The sequence below is a fragment of the Molossus molossus genome, unplaced genomic scaffold (genome assembly GCF_014108415.1).
Source record: "Molossus molossus isolate mMolMol1 unplaced genomic scaffold, mMolMol1.p scaffold_m16_p_3, whole genome shotgun sequence".
Lineage (NCBI taxonomy): Eukaryota > Metazoa > Chordata > Mammalia > Chiroptera > Molossidae > Molossus > Molossus molossus.
Genome location: NW_023425366.1, coordinates 44,049,832 through 44,069,758, shown reverse-complemented (window position 1 = coordinate 44,069,758; position 19,927 = coordinate 44,049,832). Strand labels below are relative to the sequence as shown.

At 39.4% G+C, this 19,927-nt stretch overlaps 1 protein-coding gene and 1 pseudogene across 2 annotated transcripts in view; one reads left to right on the top strand and one right to left on the bottom strand.

Annotated features, from left to right (window-relative positions):
- NLN (neurolysin) overlaps window positions 1-19,927 on the bottom strand; it is a 92,992-nt gene that overhangs the window by 29,242 nt on the left and 43,823 nt on the right. For both annotated transcript variants that reach the window (XM_036278568.1, XM_036278569.1), the window contains exons 5-8: window positions 18,015-18,117; window positions 17,251-17,411; window positions 7,125-7,260; window positions 4,118-4,484 (exon numbers count right to left, since the gene is read on the bottom strand). In XM_036278568.1, coding sequence (XP_036134461.1) covers window positions 4,118-4,484; window positions 7,125-7,260; window positions 17,251-17,411; window positions 18,015-18,117 — 767 coding nt within the window. The remainder of the gene's footprint in view (window positions 1-4,117; window positions 4,485-7,124; window positions 7,261-17,250; window positions 17,412-18,014; window positions 18,118-19,927) is intronic.
- Window positions 9,656-10,533, top strand: LOC118641400 (annotated as a pseudogene).

Sequence of the window (19,927 nt, the reverse complement as noted above, 5' to 3'; positions counted from 1 at the left end):
ATGGCAATGATGTTGGAGCTATTAGAGTATTTAAAATCATTTAAAGTTAACAGTTTTGGAAGATGATTCCTCTCACCACTCCTTTTCAAAATCATATGAAGTCCTAACTAATAAGACAAGAAACGGTATTAAGAAGGTATACAGATTGGGATCGGCTGGTGTGGCTCACTGGTTGAGTGTCGACCCATGCACCAAGAGGTTGCCAGCTCGATTCTCAGGGCACATGCCCAGGTTGTGAACCCAATCCCCAGTGGGGGCCATGCAGGAGGTGGCCAATCAACATTCTCTCTCATAGAAGCTTCTATCTCTCTCTCCCTCTCTCTCTAAAACTGATAAAGAAAAATATATTTAAAAAATAAATAAAAAGGTATACAAATTGGGAAGGAGGAAATAAAATTGTCTTTGTTTGCAGATGACAGATCCAAAAGAATCAACAACAACAAAAATAACTCCTGGAACTAATAAGTGATTATAGCAAGGTTGCAGGACACAAGTTAATATACAAAAGTGAATGACTTTCCTATATACTAACAATGTACAAGATGTCCTTCAGTACATGACTGAATAAACAAACTGTGGTATATCCAGAAAATGGAATATTATTCAGCACCAAAAAGAAATGAGTTTATCGAGCCATGAAAAGACATGGAGAAAACTTACATACTTATTACTAAGTGAAAGAAGCCCACCTGTAAAGGCTACATACTATATGATAAGACACCCCATAAAAGGTAAAACTATGAACAAAGTAAAAAGATCAGTAGTTGCCAGGGATTAGGGAGAGAAGAACAGGTAAGTGGAACACAAAGAATTTTTACAGCAGTGAAACTACTCTGAATAATACTATAATGGTGGGTATATGTCATTATAATTTGTTCAAAACCACACAATGTACAACATCAAGAGTGAACCCTAATGAAATCTATGATCTTTGGGCAATAATGATGTGTCAATGTAGGTTCATCAATTGTAACAAATGTACTTCTTTGGTAAGGGATGTTGATAACAGGGGTAGCTATACATGTGTAGGTCCAGCAGGTATATGGGAAATCTCCATACCTTATGCTAAATTTTGCTGTGAACCTAAAACTACTCTAAGAAATAAAGTCTATTTAGAATGAGTAAGTAAGTAAGTAAAGATTGAATGAATGAATCAGAACTGTGCCAGGCCTGAGCTGGGAGTGAGCAGGGATGGGAAAGGGAAGGCAGACAGGGGAGGGGCAGGCAGAGGAGAAGACATGTATACAAGACACTGTGTACTCAATCCAATACAGTTTTTAGCCAGCCAGGCTCTGGTTGTTCAATGGGTCCTTCAGAGTTTCTGGAATGATTTCATGTAAAAGTTGGAAACCTGTAAATAGGTAAAAAGTTCTACAAATCTTATTTTTAACAGGGGAAAACTAAAGTAATCTGGGAAATGTTTATCCTGTTATATTTTATACCTCTTGGTATATTATGAAAGGCAATAAAAGTATTTTTTTTTTATCCTCACCCGAGGACATTTTTTTTTTTCATTTTTTGTTCAGATACAGTGGGAGGGGGAGAGTGGAAGAGAGAAACATTGATGTGAAAGGGACACATCGAGTGGCTGTCACCCGTATGACTCAACCAGGACCGGGGACAAACTGCAACCGAGGCATGCACCCCCAGCGGGAACCAAACCCGGGTCTCTCTGGACCGCAGACCAACGCTCTAACCGCTGAGCCAAACCGGTCAGGGCAATAAAAGTATTCGTGATTTGAGAGTAATATGGATGCTACAGTGTTGGCGAAACAAGAGTTGAGTTTTCTTATAAATATCAATGTTTCTCTCCCTCTAAAAATCAATAAAAATTAAAAAAATCTAAGAATAGCTTAAAATCTAAGACTTTGTGCCAATTTTAAAATCAGTGAATGGAGGGGTTTATACCTTTCCTTTCAAAAATAATGTTGATTTATTTAATTTCAAAGGATTCCTTATTCTGAGATAATGCCTTTTTACATTTTGTTTATAAAATGATGGTGATTTTAAAAAATAACCTTAGCTGGCAATATTATGCTGGGACCATCAAAGTATTTTTATTTTTGTTTTGTTGGAAAAATCAGTATATGATAAATGAAAACTAAAATGTGATTTGAAAAAAACTGGTCTTTCCTAAACCTACCCCAAATATCCTTTTTTGAATTAATCAGACAAAGAAAAGAAGTTAATCCATCTCCTCTTAATGAAGTAAGCAGGTAAAAGCGACAGGAAGTGAATGTTACGTAGATCACTGATTACTACTCTCACAAAGATCACCCTCTGGTCCCCAGAGCAGAGTTCTGGTATCAAGGGCCAGATCTCAAAGAAACCAATCACATCTTGGCAGGGAGACAGCAGGGTGAGATGACAAGAACTGCCTCTGACCTGGGAAGGAGAACGTGAGGATAGTTATAGAAAGTTCCAACGTTCAAGGATTTCCCCTGAATGAATTCTTGGCTTAACACCAAGTGCTGGAGCGGGCCGGTGCGGCTCAGTTGGTTGAGTGTCATCCCATGCACCAAGGGGTCACTGGTTTGATTCCTGGTCAGGGCACATGCTCGGGTTGGGGGCTCAATCCACAGTGTGGGGCATGCAGGAGGTAGCTGATTAATGTTTCTCTTATCCATATTTTTATCTCTCTCTCCCTCTTCCTTCCTCTCACTCTAAAAAAATAAAAAAAAGCATATTTATAAAAATAAGCAAACAAAAAACGGTATGCTGGAGCATTTGAGATCTTGCTCCCCAGCATGTTGTCAATTTGGCTCAAATAAATTATTTATTTATTTTTAAATCCTCACCCGAGGATATTTTTCCATTGATTTTCAGATAGAGTGGGAGGAAGAGAGAGAGGGAGAGAGAGAGAAAGAGAAATATTGATGTGAGAGACACATCGATTGGCTGCTTCCCACATGGCCTTGACCAGGGCTGGGGACTAAACTGCAACCAAGGTACGTGCCCTTGACCAGAATTAAGACTGTGACTCTTTGGTCCGCAGGCTGACACTCTCACCACTGAGCCAAACCGGCCAGGGTGTAAAATAAATTCTTATAAAAAAAACAAACAAACAAAATTATATGCTGACACTTTTCAATTAAAAATAGACCCATCTATATTTGACATAGGTTTATTTTTAGTTGATCTCAGAAGTGAAAGTAAGTCCATAAAAGAGGGGGATAAGACACTGCTGCCCAGTTTCTGAATGACATAGTTTTCTAGCCTTCTTCTCAGCAGCTACCTGAAGTCACCCCAAATCTGTGATTATAGACTCATTGATACCAAACTAGGGGGATACTGTAATTTCCTCTGGCCTGTTTAGTAACACGGATTAGTAATTGTAACAGGCTGGCTTTGTCTTAGAAAGCAGCCCGAAGAGAAAGTGATCCAAATCCTTTCCTGTCTGATGGAACTTTGTGGAGTCCATAGCTACCATGTGATTCTGAGACAATAATATTTTTAATTCTTACCACTGATTGAACACCTAGTCTGGGTGATTTACATAAACAGTGTAATGCACAAAACAATCCTGTAACGAGATCGTCAGTCTATATTACAGAGGAGAAATCAGTCTTAAAGAGGTTATATCACTCAAACATTCCAACTCCTGTTGACTTACTTAAGATTTTGCTATTCCTACGACACTGTGCTGCCTCTCAGCCAGACTCAAGGAAGTGGCCATAGATTTAAGAGTATTGGCAGACAGATTACCTGAATAATAAATATTTTGGGCTCAATTTTAAATTAAGTAAATGCAGTACACAAACTAAATGATGATGATGATAATGATGATAGCTGCTAATATTTATTAAGCACTTGCTATGCGCTGGGTAGTCTGATTAATGCTTTGCATGTAATTAACCATTTTAACCTTACAACAACCCTACAAAGCAGGTAGGATTAGTATTCCCATTTTATAGGACCTGTAACATTGGTAACGAAACAGGCACAGAAACATTAAGAACCTGCCTAGTAAGTAATGGAGCCAGACTTCCCGGCTTCAGAGCCCACATTTTTAATCCCTTTACTAAGAACCACAGAAGAGATCTACGGAAGGCAAGAGTGTTAATCTGGGTAGGAGCTGAATCCCTAAGGTCCCTTCCAACAAAATGGCCCTTAGTACCTTGGATAGAGGTCCAAGTAGAACTGCCCCAATACTTCTCCTGTGGCCGTGTCCTTCACAGTGTAAAGTGTAACACTTTTATTCCACACATGAGCATCTGCCACTTGCTCAAATGAAAGTCTCAACAACTCCTGGTAGATGTTCAGCAAGCCTTCAGTGACCACTTCAATTGGGAAGTATTCCTTGAGAACCTCTTGGTCTATGGAGTACTTGAGTTCTTCTGTCTGAGTCATGTAGTAATGCAGATCCCAGGCATTGATCTTCCCATCATATTCAAAACCTCTCTCTTCACATTCCTTTTTCTTCAAATTCAAAATAAACTCTCGTTCTGCCTCACCCAAGGGTTTTAATTTCTGGCTTAAATCATCTGTGAGGAAAGAGGAAATAGTCAATGATCTATTGATTTTAGGAGCAAGCATACTCATACATACCGTGTTTCAGCATGGTGCTTTCCAAAGTACTGGAGACAGATAACTTGGGAGAAAAGGAGGGAGGAAGGGAGGGAGGGTTGGAGGGAGGGTGGGAGAGACAAAAGAGAGGGAGGGAAGAAGAGAAGGAGGGAGGAAGGGATGGAAGAAGGGAGGGTAGAGGGAAGGAGGGGGGAGGGTAGAGGGAAGGAAGGAGGTAGAGGGAGGGAAGGAAGGAGGGTAGAGGGAAGGAGGGAGGGTAGAGGGAAGGAGGGGGGAGGGTAGAGGGAAGGAAGGAGGGTAGAGGGAAGGAAGGAGGGAGGGTGGGCGACAGGAGAGGAAAGCAGGCGCTATTACGCCAGCACTGTTGTTCTCTCCAAGGTAATTTATGTTATGGCTCCTCATCACTTTTTCTTTTCCCACCACCCACACTAGGCCACGACTTCCTCATAGCATCAACAAAGCTGAAATTCATCTCAGAGAACTCTGACTCAAAAATGTTATAATTCAGGGAAAAAAGCAATAGTGAAACTAAACTCATCATGACTAGTGAAACTAGTCATATACATGACTATTCTCCAAGAAGATTGGGCTCCTCAGAAAGGCAGAGAAAATAAATCAAATGTGACCTGTGACCAGCAATACTAAAAATTGCTCAATGCCTTTGATGGCCATGGGTTCAGTTACCACTGCCCCATTCGTATGAAGAAGGTCTACTGGACACAGTAATTCCACTCTTTAGATGGATACCACAATTCATATACTGTGGTCAATTTTTGACTGTATTTGGCTAAATGAATAAGCTCTTATTATGTACTTATTCTTCACAACTTGCTATGTATGCAAGATAAACAGGGGTCTGGCTCTCTAAGGGTCATGCAGTCATGGAGCAGCCCCACAGTGGGGGCGAAGGTAAGAGCCTGAGGAGGGCTGTGAGGACAAAGAAGGAAACTCACAGAAGATAAAAGTTCTGAGTGAGCCTGTCAGAGAATATGAGAATACAGGTCGCAAGAGGACACCTTGGATGGGATAAGCCAATTTCAAATGAGAAACGACTTTATTTGTTTTTGTTTTTTTTTTAATCCTCACTCGAGGACATTTTTCCATTTTTTGTTCAGGTAGAGTGGGAGGGAGAGAGAGGAACAGAGAGAGAGAGAGAGAGAAACATCAGTGCGAAAGAAACACATCGAGTGGCTGCCACCCGCACAACCAACCAGGGCCGGGGACAAACTGCAACTGAGGTACGCGCCCTTAGCGGGAACTGAACCCGGGTCAGGACCGCAGGCCGACACTCTAACCGCTGAGCCAAACTGGCCAGGGCGAGAAACAACTTTAAAAGAATTAAGTTATTCAGGTAGTTCTTAAGGAGAATTTTCAGTACATGCAGTTACAACTAAAGGGTAACATTTTCATCAAAACGTTTAACTCCCTGAGCCATTTTTTTTGTATAGCATGCATCAGAATATACGACAATTACCTGTTCATATCTCTGTTGTTTCCACTCAGGGAAAATTCATTGATAAAAAGACTTTATTTTATTCCTTTGTATGGTTTTACCACTTAGCATACTTGCCTAATGCAGAACAGTTATTTCCTAAATGTCTCACGCATGAATAAATGAGTTATATAATAACAAATAACTAGCATTTATGGAGCACCTGCTGCATGTCATATCTGATGCCCGCGTATATATTGCTAATGGTATGGCCTCTAAGGATGAAGAGTAGTGAATCCTGGGCTGAAGGCTGGTTTTAAACCATTATCAATAATCTCCAACTTAATTAAGCTAATAAAAAAAATACCAAAGAGACAGACCACATACTTTGACTAGTTGTTAAAAGTGAATAAAGTCTGAAAAAGGTCAATGAGGAAAGTTTAAAAGAAAATCATACTTTGGTAAATTCTGGTTAGAGAAGATTACAATAAAAACCAGCATCTATACCATGGTTGTTATTCGACCATTTACTAAGATGATACCTAGATTGAGTTTGGGATGTGGAAGGGAAGGGTGATAGACTACCAGGGACTGAATGTCATGGACACAGAACCATGGTTTTAAAAAGATTTGTGAAAGTGATTTTAAATAACTGTGAATATAGTTATTAAATAATAGTTTTGATACATATTATTTTATATTACTTTTACATGTAGTGAGTGGTTTCTGGAATATAACATATTGATATTTTGTTCATACTGTGTTTTATTTTCATTTATGTGATATTTGTCAGTTTATTTCACATGAAGTCCTAAGTAGCTATACTATAACTACAATCACCAAGTGGCAGTGAACAAAGCCAGTAAGCTAATACTTACTGTTAAGATCCTAGGATGTCTTGTTAGACATTAGTGCAAAAATCCCAATGAATATGTAATATAGAATGAAGCAAGGACTATAGGAGTAACATAAACAATGAGCAACCCTTAGAACCAAGCACAGTATCTCACACATAGTAGGTGATCAATAAATTTCTCTTGAATGAATAAGAAATAGGATGTCCTCAAAAGCATATGAGTCTAAGGCCCTCTGTCAAGTTGGTATGATGCAGCAAAACAGAACTATACAAATACACAACTAATAATAATAGTAAAAAAGATCTAACCCAGGAAGGCTGTTACCCGGCTTGTGCTCTTCGCAGTGTTCATTTCAAGGACAAAGTCAGCATGTGAGCTATAGCCCAGCAGTCTGGCGACTTTGGCCCGCAGTGGGAGTAGCTGCTGTAGAATTCTGGTGTTTTCCTAGTAATAAACAAGAACAACGAGAACAATAAACAATAATAATTAATAGTTAATTGGATCCAAAGCACTAAAAGAGTTGTTAAATGCATTTTTAGGTTGGTAAAACTGTCAAATATTTTTACACCATCTCAACCTATAATAAATTATTTCATTTCAGTGTTATTGACTTTTTAAAAATTCATGAGCCAATTGTATTTCTGAATTAATTGGCTTTTTAAACCTCATCAGATAGTTATGAGGTCTTAATAAAATTTTAAGTACTGTAAACTTACAGTGAAAATGTATTCTTAAGGACTACAGTGAGTCTACATTTAGTCTCATTGATAGGACTACACCAAATATCGGTACCTAAATTGTATTTTCATTGTGGTAGGATATACATAACACAAAATTTGCTGCTTTAACTTCATACCCATTAGTATGGCTATTATAAAAAAACACAAACAGCCAGGCTGGTGTGGCTCAGTGGCTGAGTGATGACTCATGCACCAAGAGGTCGCCGGTTTGTTTCCCAGTCAGGGCACATGCCCAGGCTGTGGGCCAAATCCCCAGTGGGGGGCATGCAGGAGGCAGCCATTGATGTTCTCTCTCATTGATATTTCTATATATCTCTCTCTGTCCCTTCCTCTCTCTCTAAAACGCAATAAAGAAAAAAAAAAAAACACCACAAACAAGCCCTGGCCATTTGCTCAGTGGTTAGAGCATCAGCCTGCGGACCAAAGAATCGCAGGTTTGATTTCGGTCAAGGACATGTACGTCAGTTGCAATTTGGTCCCCGACCCTGGTCAGGGTTATGCAGGAGGCAACCAATCGATGTCTCTCTCTCACATCGATGTTTCTCTCTCCCCCTTTCACTCTGTCTGAAGATAAATGGAAAATATATCTTCAGGTGAGGATTAAAAAACAAACAAAAACAAAACCACAAACAAAACAGTAAGTGTTGATGGGGATGTGAAGAAACTGAAATCTTTGTGCATTACTGATGAGAGTGTAAAATGGTGTAGCTGCTATGGAAAACAGTACTGGGATTTCTCAAAAAAACAAAAAAAAATTAAGCATAGAATTACATATGATCCTGCAATTCCACTTCTGGGTATAGATCCCAAAGAAATAGAAGCAAGGACTCAAACAGCTATTTGTACAACCATGTTCACTGCAGTATTATGTGAATACCATCCAAATGGTGGAAGCAACTCGAATGTCTACCAATGAATAAATAGATAAAGAAAAGGTGGTATACACATACAATAAAATATTATTCAGCCTTAAAAAAGAAAGAGCTTTTGAAAAAATTAAAAACCTCCTGGAAACCAATGAAAACGAACACACAACAACACAAAATCTATGGGACGCAGGGAAAGCAGTCCTGACAGGAAAGTTCATAGCACTACAGGCCTACCTAAAGAAATAAGAAAAATTCCTAATTGACTTTCTTACCCTAAACTTAAAGAACTAGAAAGTAAACAAAAAGGAAAACCCAGAACAAGTAGAAGGAAAGAAATAGTAAAGGTCAGAGCAGAAATAAACAATAAAGAAACTAAAAAATCAATTCAAAAGATCAATGAAGCAAAGAACTGGTTCTTTGAAAAGATAAAAAAGATCGATGGACCCTTAGCCAGACTCACCAAGAAACAAAAAGAGAGGACCCAAATAAACAAAATCAGAAACCAAAGAGAAGTAACAACTGACACCACAGAAATACAAAGAGAAAGACAAATACCACATGATCTCACTTATTTGTGGAATATAATGAACAAAATAAGCTGATCAACAAAATAGACCCAGAGACATAGAAAGGTGTACGGTTTAGATTGACAAACCTCAGAGGAGGGGGGCAAGGGGGATGGTTGAGATAAGCCAAAGAACTTATATGCATGTATGCATAACCAATGGACATAGACAACAATTCCGGGGGGGTTGGGGGGGGATGGGGAGGAGGGTGCCTAGGGGGGGAAAGGAGAAACATCTGTAACAAAAATAAATTAATAAAAGTTAAAAAAAAAAAAGAGATACAAAGGATCATTAAAACATACTATGAACAATTATACGCCAAAAAATTGGACAATCTAGGCAAAATGGACATATTTCTAGAAATACACAGTCTCCCAAAACTGAACTGGGAAGAGATAGAAAACTTGAACAAACCAATAACAACTAAGGAAATTAAAGATGTAATCAAGAAAGTCCCAGCAAACAAAAGCCCAGGTCCAGATGGCTTTACAAGGAGTTGTATCGCGAACATTCAAAGAACACACACCATTCTCCTCAAACTATTCCAAAATATCCAAGAAAGCAAAAGACTTCCAAACTCATTTTATGAGGCCAGCATAATCCTGATTCCAAAACCAGATAATTACAAAGAAAGAAAACTACAGTCTTTTTCCCATCTTGCAAGATGGCAGGGGAAAAAACCTGAGAAGCTGATACTAAGGAGAAGAAACCTGACACTAAGGAGAAGAAACCTGGAGCCAAGAAAGCTGATGCTGGTGGCAAGGTTAAGAAGAGTAACCTCAAGGCCAAGACGCCTAAGAAGGGGAAGTCCCACTGCAGCCGAAACCCGTCAGAGGAATTGGTAGGTATTCCCGGTCAGCTATGTATTCCCGAAAGGCCATGTACAAGAGGAAGTATTCTGCAGCTAACTCCAGGATTGAAAAGAAAAAGAAGTAGAAAGTTCTTACTACTGTCACAAAACCAGTTGCTGGCAACCAGAATGGTGGTACCTGAGTGGTTAAACTTTGCAAAATGCCTAGATGTTATCCTACTGAAGATGTGCCTTGAAAGCTGTTGAGCCAGGGCAAGAAACCCTTCAGTCACCACGTGACAAAACTGTGGACTAGCATCACTCCCGGGACCATTCTGATCATCCTCACTGGGCGCCACAGAGGCAAGAGGGTGATTTTCCTGAAGCAGCTGAGCAGTGGCTTGCTACTTGTGACTGGACCTCTGTCCCTTAATCGAGTTCCTCTGTGTAGAACACACCTGAAATTTGTCAATGCCACCTCCACCAAAACTGATATCAGTGGTGTGAAAATCCCCAAATACCTCACTGATGCTTACTTCGAGAAGAAGCTGTGCAAGCCCAGGCACCAGGAGGGTGAGATCTTCAACATAGAGAAAGAGAAATATGAGATTACGGAGCAGTGCAAGGTTGACCAGAAAGCTGTGCACTCGCAAATTCTGCCAAAAATCAAAGCTGTTCCTCAGCTCCAGGGCTACCTCCGCTCTGTGTTTGCTCTCACAAATGGGCTTTATCCTCATAAAATAGTGTTCTAAATTTCTTACAAAGAACCTAATTAAATAACTGATCTATTGTTAAAAAAGAAAGAAAGAAAAAAAAAAAACTACAGGCCAATAGTCCTGATGAACACAGATGCCAAAATCCTTAACAAAATATTAGCAAATTGAATCCAGCAATACATTTAAAAAATTACTTATCGTGACCAAGTGGGATTCATCCCTGGAATGCAAGGATGGTACAATATCCACAAATCAATAAATGTGACTCTCCACATAAACAAAATGAAAGATAAAAACCATACGATCATATCAATAGATGCTGAAAAGGCATTTGACCAAATCCAGCATCCATTTCTGATAAAAACGCTCAGCAATGTGGAATAGAGGGATCATATCTTGACATAATAAAGGTCATATATTAAAGACCTATAACCAACATCATACTCAATGGGCAAAAACTAAAAGCATTTCCCTTGGGAACAGGAACAAGACAGGGATGCCCACTTTCGCCACTCTTATTTAATATAGTACTGGAAGTCTTAGCCACAGCAATTAGACATGATAAAAGAATAAAAGTGATTCAATAGAAAAGAAGGAAGTGAAACTGTCATTATTTGCAGATGACATGATATTGTACATAGAAAACCTTGAAGACTCCACCAAAATTCTACTTGATTTAATAAATAAATTTTGCAAAGTAGCATGATACAAAATTAACATAAAAAAACTGACAGCATTCTTGTATCCCAACAATGAACTCACAGAAAGAGAAACTAAAAGAAAAATATCCCATTTACCATTGCGGCAAAAAAATTAAGATACCTAGGAATAAACTTAACCAAAGAAGTAAAGGACTTATTCACAGAAAACTACAGGACATTGAAAAAAGAAATAGAAGAAGATATAAAAAAGTGGAAGCATATACCTTATTCACAGATTGGAAGAATTAACATCATTAAAATGTCCATACTAGCCCTGGCCGGTTTGGCTCAGCGGTTAGAGCGTCGGCCTGCGGTCCGGAGAGACCTGGGTTCGGTTCTCGCTAAGGGCACGTACTTCGGTTGCAGTTTGTCCCCGGCCCTGGTTGGTCGTGCGGGTGGCAGCCACTCGATGTGTCCCTTCACGTCGATGTTTCTCTCTCTCTCTCCCTCCTCTCTCTCCCTCCCACTCTATCTGTACAAAAAATGGAAAAATGTCCTCGGGTGAGGATAAAAAAAAGAAAAAGAAAAAAAATGTCCATACTATCCAAAGCAATCTATAGATTCAATGCACTCTCCATCAAAATACTAAAGACATATTTCACAGAGCTGGAAGAAATACTCCAAAAGTTTATATGGAACCAAAAAAGACCCCAAATAGCCACAGCAATCTTAAAAAAGAAGAACAAAGTAGGAGGGATCACAATACCTGCTATCAAGTTATACTACAAAGCCACTATAATTAAAACATCCTGGTACTGGCATATAGATCAATGGAAAAGAACAGAGAACCCAGAAACTGACCCAAGTCATTATGCTCAATTAATACTTGGCAAAGGTGAAAGAGCATACAGTGGAGTACAGATAGCCTCTTTAATAAATGGTGTTGGGAAAATTGGACAGCTACACGCAAAAAATGAAACTAGACCACCATCTTACACTATATACAAGAATAAACTCAAAATGGATACAAGACGTAAATGTGACTTGTGAACCCATAAAAAGCCTAGAAGAAAATGTAGGCAACAAAATTGCAGATATTACATGCAGCAGAATTTTCACTGATACAATGACTAAGGCAAGAGAAATAAAGGAAAAAATGAACACGTGGGACTACATCTAACTAAAACAAACATCAAAATGGAAAGGGAGCCCACTATTTGGGAGAGCATAAAGGCCAACGATACATCACAAAGGGGGTTAATTTCCAAAATATAGACTCATACAACTTAACAAAAGGAAGACAAAGAACCCAATTAAAAAAATGGGCAGAGGACCTAAATAGACACCTCTCCAAACAGGACATACAAATGGCCAAGAGACATATGAAGAAATGCTCAACGTCACTAATCATCAGAGAGATGCAAATTAAAACAACAATGAGGTATCACCTCACACCTGTCAGAATGGTTGTCATCAACAAATCATCAAACAACAAGTGTTGGTGAAGGTGTGGAGAAAAGGGGACTCTATCTAGTACACTGCTGGTGGGAATGCAGAGTGGTGCAGCCACTATGGAAAATAATATGATGTTACCTCAAAAAATTAAAAATTGAACTGTTATTTGACCCAGTGATCCCACTTCTAGGAATATACCCTAAGAAGCCTAAAACACCAATCAGAAAGAATATATGGACCCCTCTGTTCATAGCAGCACTATGTACAATTGCTAAGATCTGGAAACAGCCCAAGTGTCCATCAGTAGATGAGTGGATAAAAAAGTTGTGGTACATATACACCGTGGAATACTATGCAGCTGTAAGAAAGAGGGATCTCTTATCCTTTGAGATAACATGGAGGGACCTGGAAAGCATTGTCCTAAGCAAAACAAGCCTATCAGTGAAAGACAAATATCACATGATCTCTCTTATTTGTGGAATATAATGAACAAAACAAGCTGATGAACAAAATAGACCCAGAGACGTAGAAGTAGGGTATAGACCGACAAACCTCAGAGGGGGACGGGGGTGGAAAGAGATAAACCACAGAACTTATATGCATGTATGCATAATGGATGGACATAGACAACAATGTTGGGGGGTGCGGGATAGGGAGGATGGTGTCAATGGGGGAAAAAGGAGAAACATCTGTAACAATGAATTAATAATAATAAAAAAAACAACGGGAAGAGCTTTTGACACATACTAAAACATGGATAAACCTTGAAGATCATGTGGCAATGGTAGCACAACAATGTGAATATTCTTAATGCCACAGAACTGAACACTGTAAAGTGTTCCCAGGATTTTTCTCAAATTATTACAAGTATTTTCTATATTATATTATATTTGTATTAAAATACAAATACCTCTGGCTGGTTTGGCTCAGTGGTTATTACGGTGTTGGCCTGTGGACCAGAGATATCTGGGTTCAGTTCCCACTAAGGGCATGTACCTCAGTTGCAGTTTGTCCCCATCCCCTGCTGGGGTCGTGTGGGTGGCAACCACTAGATGTGTCTTTCTCATGTGGATGTTTCTCTCTCTCTTCCTCCTTCTCTCCCTTCCACTCTATCTGAAGATAAATGCAAAAATGTCCTCAGGTGAGAAAAAAAAATACAAATAACGATATTGTCTTATCTCCAGATTTTTACATCTTTCCCAACTGAAACTCTGTACCTATTAAAATATTAACTCTCCATTCCCCTTTCCTCCAGCCCCTGGCACCCATCATTCTACTTTCTGTCTGTATGAATTTGACTACTCTTCGGGACCTCATTTAAGTGGAATTATACACTATCTGTCCTTTTGTGTCTCACTTATTTCATTTAGCATAATGTTGTTTTTAAACAATAAAAGAAAAAGTAAATAAATGTTTAGGTCAAAGAACTACTACTCTCAATGATTAAATCAGTAAATTTTTAATTTTATTTATTTTTAAAATCTTAACCCAAGGATATTTTTCTATTTATTTTCAGATAGAGTGGGAGGGAGGGGGAGAGAGATAAACATTGAGGGACACATCGACTGGTGTCCTCCCCACAACCCCAGCCTTGACCAGAATTGAACCTGTGACTCTTTGGTCTGCCCACCAATGCTCTAACTGCTGAGCCAAACTGGCCAGGCTAAGTCAGCAAATTTTTAATAGACATGTTTGAAGGAAGATCAGACACCAAGGTCAGATTATCTGAGTTCCAAATTTCGCTCCACCATTTACTAGTTGTCTGTTGACAAGTACCTTAACCTTTCTAAGTCTCGGTTTTCTTATCCGTAAGATACAAATAATGGAAGTAGCTAAGTCATAGGGAGACAATGAAGATTCCAAAGAAAATATAGATAAAGTACCTAGAAAGTGCCTGGTATAAGAACAAACACTATATAATTATGTTATAATTACTATTATTTTATTTATTTATTTTTAAAATATTTTTTTGCAGAAACAGAATTTTATTCAGGACATCCATCTGTAAAGCAGATGGGTTGAGTCCAAACTGGCATCAGCCTATAATTACTATTATTTTAAAATTAGAATGGAAACATGGATAAGAAGCACACATAGTGTAATTCTCCAAGTTCTAAAATTAACTGGTCTGAGTTTTTCTTTCACCTTTTTTAGTTTCCCTAGATCTTCTCTTTAGACTGCCAATTTTCTCCCAATATCTGTTCCCCTGTTCTTCCTCCTAGGACTAGAATTCTCTGAGTGTTTGCCAGACACATGGTCACCTGACTACCTTCCCCAGACTTCCTTAAAGCTAGCTGTGGGCCGGTGGAATATGAATGAGCTGATGAGTGAAGTTTCTGGGTCATCTCTTTATGATGCTTGTCTTGCCAGCCGTGGACTAAAGGCGACAACAATGACCTTGGAAGCCACACACACAGGATGGCAGGGCTCTCCTTCAGCTCTGGACCACTCACCTCCATAGTCAGTTGCAAGAGAAATAAATCTTTTTTTTTTTTACATTGTAGTCAAACATATAACATAAAATATGCTGTTTTAACCATTTCTAAGTATACAATTCAGTGGCACTAATTACATTCAAACTGTTATGCAACCATTACCACTATCTGTTTCCAAAACTACCCCACACAGAAACTTGGTAACCATTAAGGAGCAACTCCCAGTCTCCCCAGCTCCTGGCTAACCATTAATGCTTTCTGGAAAGAAGTAACTTTTATTTATTTGAGTCTCTGTGCTTTTGGTTGACTTTTGCACAGTTGCTTAAGCTCTACCCTAATACCCACAGGCCTGATACTAGGAATAGGGTGCTGCGCTAACAGAAATGGAAAATGTACAGGAGTGGAAAGTGAGGTCACAGACGCTGCAGGCGGGGAAGCTAGTAATCCTCCATACACCAGGGATCACACTTGTTGAAACTGTTGCTCGCCATAACTTGGAGGGTGGGCCAATTACCTACTGAGTCTTAGCTGAGGGGAACTGTTTGGGAAAACTAATAATGTTGTTTGTTGTGCGTTTGTTGGCATTTGTTGCTTTTATAAAAATTACATGAGAAAGACGTGCTTAAGTGAGAATTGGTCAGTCTGCAAAGATGGAAGGAAAAGAGTTTTGCTAAGAGAGGTTTTGCCTGTGGCCCACAATCTGAGGCTTCTGATGGCTGGAAAAGCCAGTTCCCCTGCATCCTAACATCAGGAGCGAAGATTATCACTGAGTAACGTACTGAGGAGATTTGTTTGAGAATGCTGTCTTCCTCCTCGAGCCTACTGTTTCAGATAGCCCTGAAGCAGGCACCATTAAATTGAGGAAGAGCAGGGGAAACATGATACAGGAGCCCGCATATTAGAAAAGGTTTGGAAGGTTTAAGAACTACGACCAAAAGTGATAGCTGGGTATAGTTATTATAACATGAATCTGGAAGTAAATAGACAGAAAAGCTAAGTTTTGTATTGGATTTTATTACCAAGGACATCATAAGCCTGGCCTACAAAAGCTTATGATTTGATTCCTAAAGCAACCCTCAGGCTTCAAACTGGCATCAGCAGGAATCTTGGCTAGCAGCCACCCAGAATATGGTCAAGAAAGAATTCCCTGCAGGCAAAACCAGGGGCTATAGACACAATTGTTAACAGAATCCTTGCCTGAAAGGAGACTCAAATAAGTCCAATGGGCTATCCCAGGAACTTCCCAGACACAGAATCCTTACAATTCCTGCCAAACTGTTTCTGAATATTGGCTATGTTTCCCATTCTCACTTTTTCCAAATGGGAGTTTTTATTGTGGTTATTCTGTTCCTGTTCTACTATTGTGTGTGTGTGTGTGTGTGTGTGTGTGTGTGTGTGTGTGTGTGTGTATGAGAGGGAGGGAGGGAGGGAGGGAGGGCGAGCGAGCAAGCGAGTGCGCGCGCCAGACAACTTGCCTTCCCTTTTACGGGTTGCTAGATTATGAGAAGCTATAACTGGGATGGACTGTGTATCACCCAGAGAGTCAGTCTAGTCTTTGAGCTCAAGGCAGTAGCCGAATGGGATCTGACACATGGTGAATGGGGGGAAAAGCTGCTCGTGGTTACTTGAATAGACTGTGGTGCATCTGGCTAGTTGACTCTTAAAATCCATTTCTAGTTCTTCTAGTAATAGAATCCACTCAGCTGAGCAAATGGCTATCAACTGAAGATATACTTCCCAGCCTCCCCTGCAGATACATGTAGATAAATGGAATTTGGGTCAATGCGATGTGCATGTAGCTGATATACGCCATTTCCAAGTCCTCTTCTTAAAGATACTTGCTCTGTACTTTATTTTCCCTCTTCCAACAGATTGGCAAGATGACAACTGAAATGCTCTTGGAGTCACTTGTTGGAAGAGAGAGAGATGCCCTGCCCTACCAGTCCTGGACTTTTGACTTGGGAGAAGACTACAACTTTCAGTTTATTTAATCCATTCTATTTTTATTAGAATAGCTTAGCCTGTGTCCACCCCAAGCAGACTGTCAAAGGGAGAGGGAAAAGTTAAATATTCTAGGTCTGAGGAATTAGGAGGCATAATGTTCACATAAATAGGAATATTAGTCTCTGGGCTGACTTAAACATTGGTTAACAAAGCAAACCCTTTCCTTAAAGTCTTCCATAAAAACAAACAAACCAAAAAAGACAAACATTTATAAGTACCTCTTTGCACCTTGTATTAAAAGCCATTTCCATCTTCCTTCTGGTTTCTGGGATACAACATTTCTTCATGACAGGAAAATAGTGTGGATATTTTAAGGTAATTTTATACTTGTCATCATCTGTCTTTTCTAAACTATCAATGAAATCATCAGGAAGAGCACCTGCAAAAAATTCTCTTATACATCAATTTTTCCAATCATTATTGGTTTACTTAGCATTGGCATGGTGCCATTAAGAGTTTTAGGAATTTTGTGGATTAATTAAAATGAAAGTAAAAGAATGACAATTCTTATAATATCATGGGGGTGGTGGTTAGAGAACAGGTGTCTTAGGAGATGCTAATTCAAAATATGAGTGGGGTTCAGTGCACTTGTGCAGATGGTGTTTTGATGTAGAATAGGCAAATTAAGCCAAGCGAGATCCAGAACAGAGTAAGAAGAGACTAGTTCAAGTTACAATGTAGGGGACATTGCGAGGTAAAACATTTTTCAAGGCACTGAAGGCTGTTCAACAACAGCATAAGTTAACCAAGAAAGACTACAAAATCTTCTCAAGACTGTCTCTAGAAATAGTATACAATCTTACTAGTCTATGATCTAAAACTGGCTTGGTTGTCTTTTCTGTAGAAGGGATGGCTGGTTCTGTAGAAGTGACTAGATGATTTTTTTAAAGAATTCTTTTTAACTTTGATTTGGCAAGATGTGAGGTGACATTACCTGCCTAAATGACATGGTCTCATCTAGAAAAAAATAACAAAATTTTACCAAGTTCAGCCTTGGAAAATACAAGAAAGGTATCATCCTCGTTGAGGTTTTTGTTAAAGTCAATGCATAGTTCACTCATTCTTTTCTTCATTGCTTTGATTTCCTGAAACAAAGACATAAATACAGGACAGGACATGAATCTTTTATTTTTATGGCCATCAGTCAAGCACATTTCACTCTCATGTGAAGATTGACTTCTGTCCCCAACCCTCAGGAGGCCTTTCCTAGAGATGCGCTGACTAAATAGTTTTCTATGCTCTTCTATTTTTTGTCCGTGAGTATCTGCACGTAACGTGAACAAAATGGCAATCTTGGTGATGTGTTGGAAATTTTCATAGATTTGCAATAACTAAGTAAACTTAGGAGGTACAGTCCAGGCAGAATCTCACACACAGTACACACACAGTTGGCTGGTGAACAAATAAATCTGTTAGCCTGTTCACAATATTTTGAATCTCTTCTAGTTCAAAATTTCAATTTAGTAAATTAGTACTTGGAGCTGAAATAATCTAAGAGATATGAACCGAATAATTAATTCTTTGGTTGCTTAGGGGAAAAAATGTTATATGTTAGTTTTATAGAGCATTTGCAAACAAATGTGATTTATGAGCCCTAACATTTGTCTAAAAAGTATCAGGTGGGGAATCAAAGGAAGCAATATGAAGGGAACCACAAGAAAAAACATGAAATCATTTTATTAATCTGTCCTACTTTTCTGAAAAAGCTAGATAATAACATTTACAGAAACCACACTGTTTCTCAATGTGTGGCCCTGACCAGAAGCATCATCCTCACCTGAGAATTGGTTAGAAGTGCAAGTTCATGAGACCCACACCAAATCTACTGAAACGTGCTCTCAGAGGTGGGTTCTATCATCAGAGTTTTAACAAGCCCTCCAGATAATTCTGAGGAACACTAGATTTGACACATAGTGTCATTTTCGGACATTCTGGTTGTCTCCTCGAGTCCCTTCCACTTCCTCCATGTAGTCGGAGTGGAACCTGATTCTATTTTAAGTTCCATCTAATCTGCACCAGTTAGATTACGTAATCCCATCTCACTGCAGTAGTGACTGGTTCAGGTAACCCAGACCTGGCACTCACTCAACTAAAAAAGGATTCAGGATCAGGCATATGATCTAATTTGGGCCATTAAGACAAAAGAGACATTTGATGGAAGCTTCTCTCTGTCCTTCTTTAGGGGTAGGGAAGCTTTTTTTCTGACAAGGGCCATTTGGATATTTATAACATCATTCGCAGGCCATACAAAATTATCAACTTAAAAATTAGCCTGCTGCCCTGGCCGGTTTGGCTCAGCGGTTAGAGCATCGACCTGCGATCCAGAGAGACCCGGGTTTGGTTCCCGCTAAGGGCATGTACCTCAGTTGCAGTTTGTCCCCCGCCCTGGTTGGGTTGTGAGGTGGCAACCACTCGATGTGTTCCTTTCACGAAGATGTTTCTCTCTCTCTCTCTCTCTCGTCCTCTCTCTCCCTCCCACTCTATCTGAACAAAAAATGGAAAAAAATGTCCTCGGGTGAGGATAAAAAAAAAAAAAAAGAAAAAAAAAATTAGCCTGCTATATTTGGTCAAACATTTAATTAACTCACTCCTAATGTGATGATCAGGCTAATTTGTTAAGGTGTGTGATGTTAGCTGGTATTGATTTTGCGGGCCTCATCTGGACATTCCCCGCCCCGTTAATCTGGATGGTAGGGTCTTGAGATGTGCAGCCATCTTAGAAGTGAAAGGAGCCATCTTTGGCACAGGGGCTGTGAGGAAGACAGAGTGGAGAATAGAAAAATCAGGTGGCCAATGACACCACTGAGCATCTGGATCAAACTAACCCATGAAGCCCGAATACCTGTGGACCTTCCAGTCATACAAGCAAGTAAATCTCTTCTATTGTTTAAATTG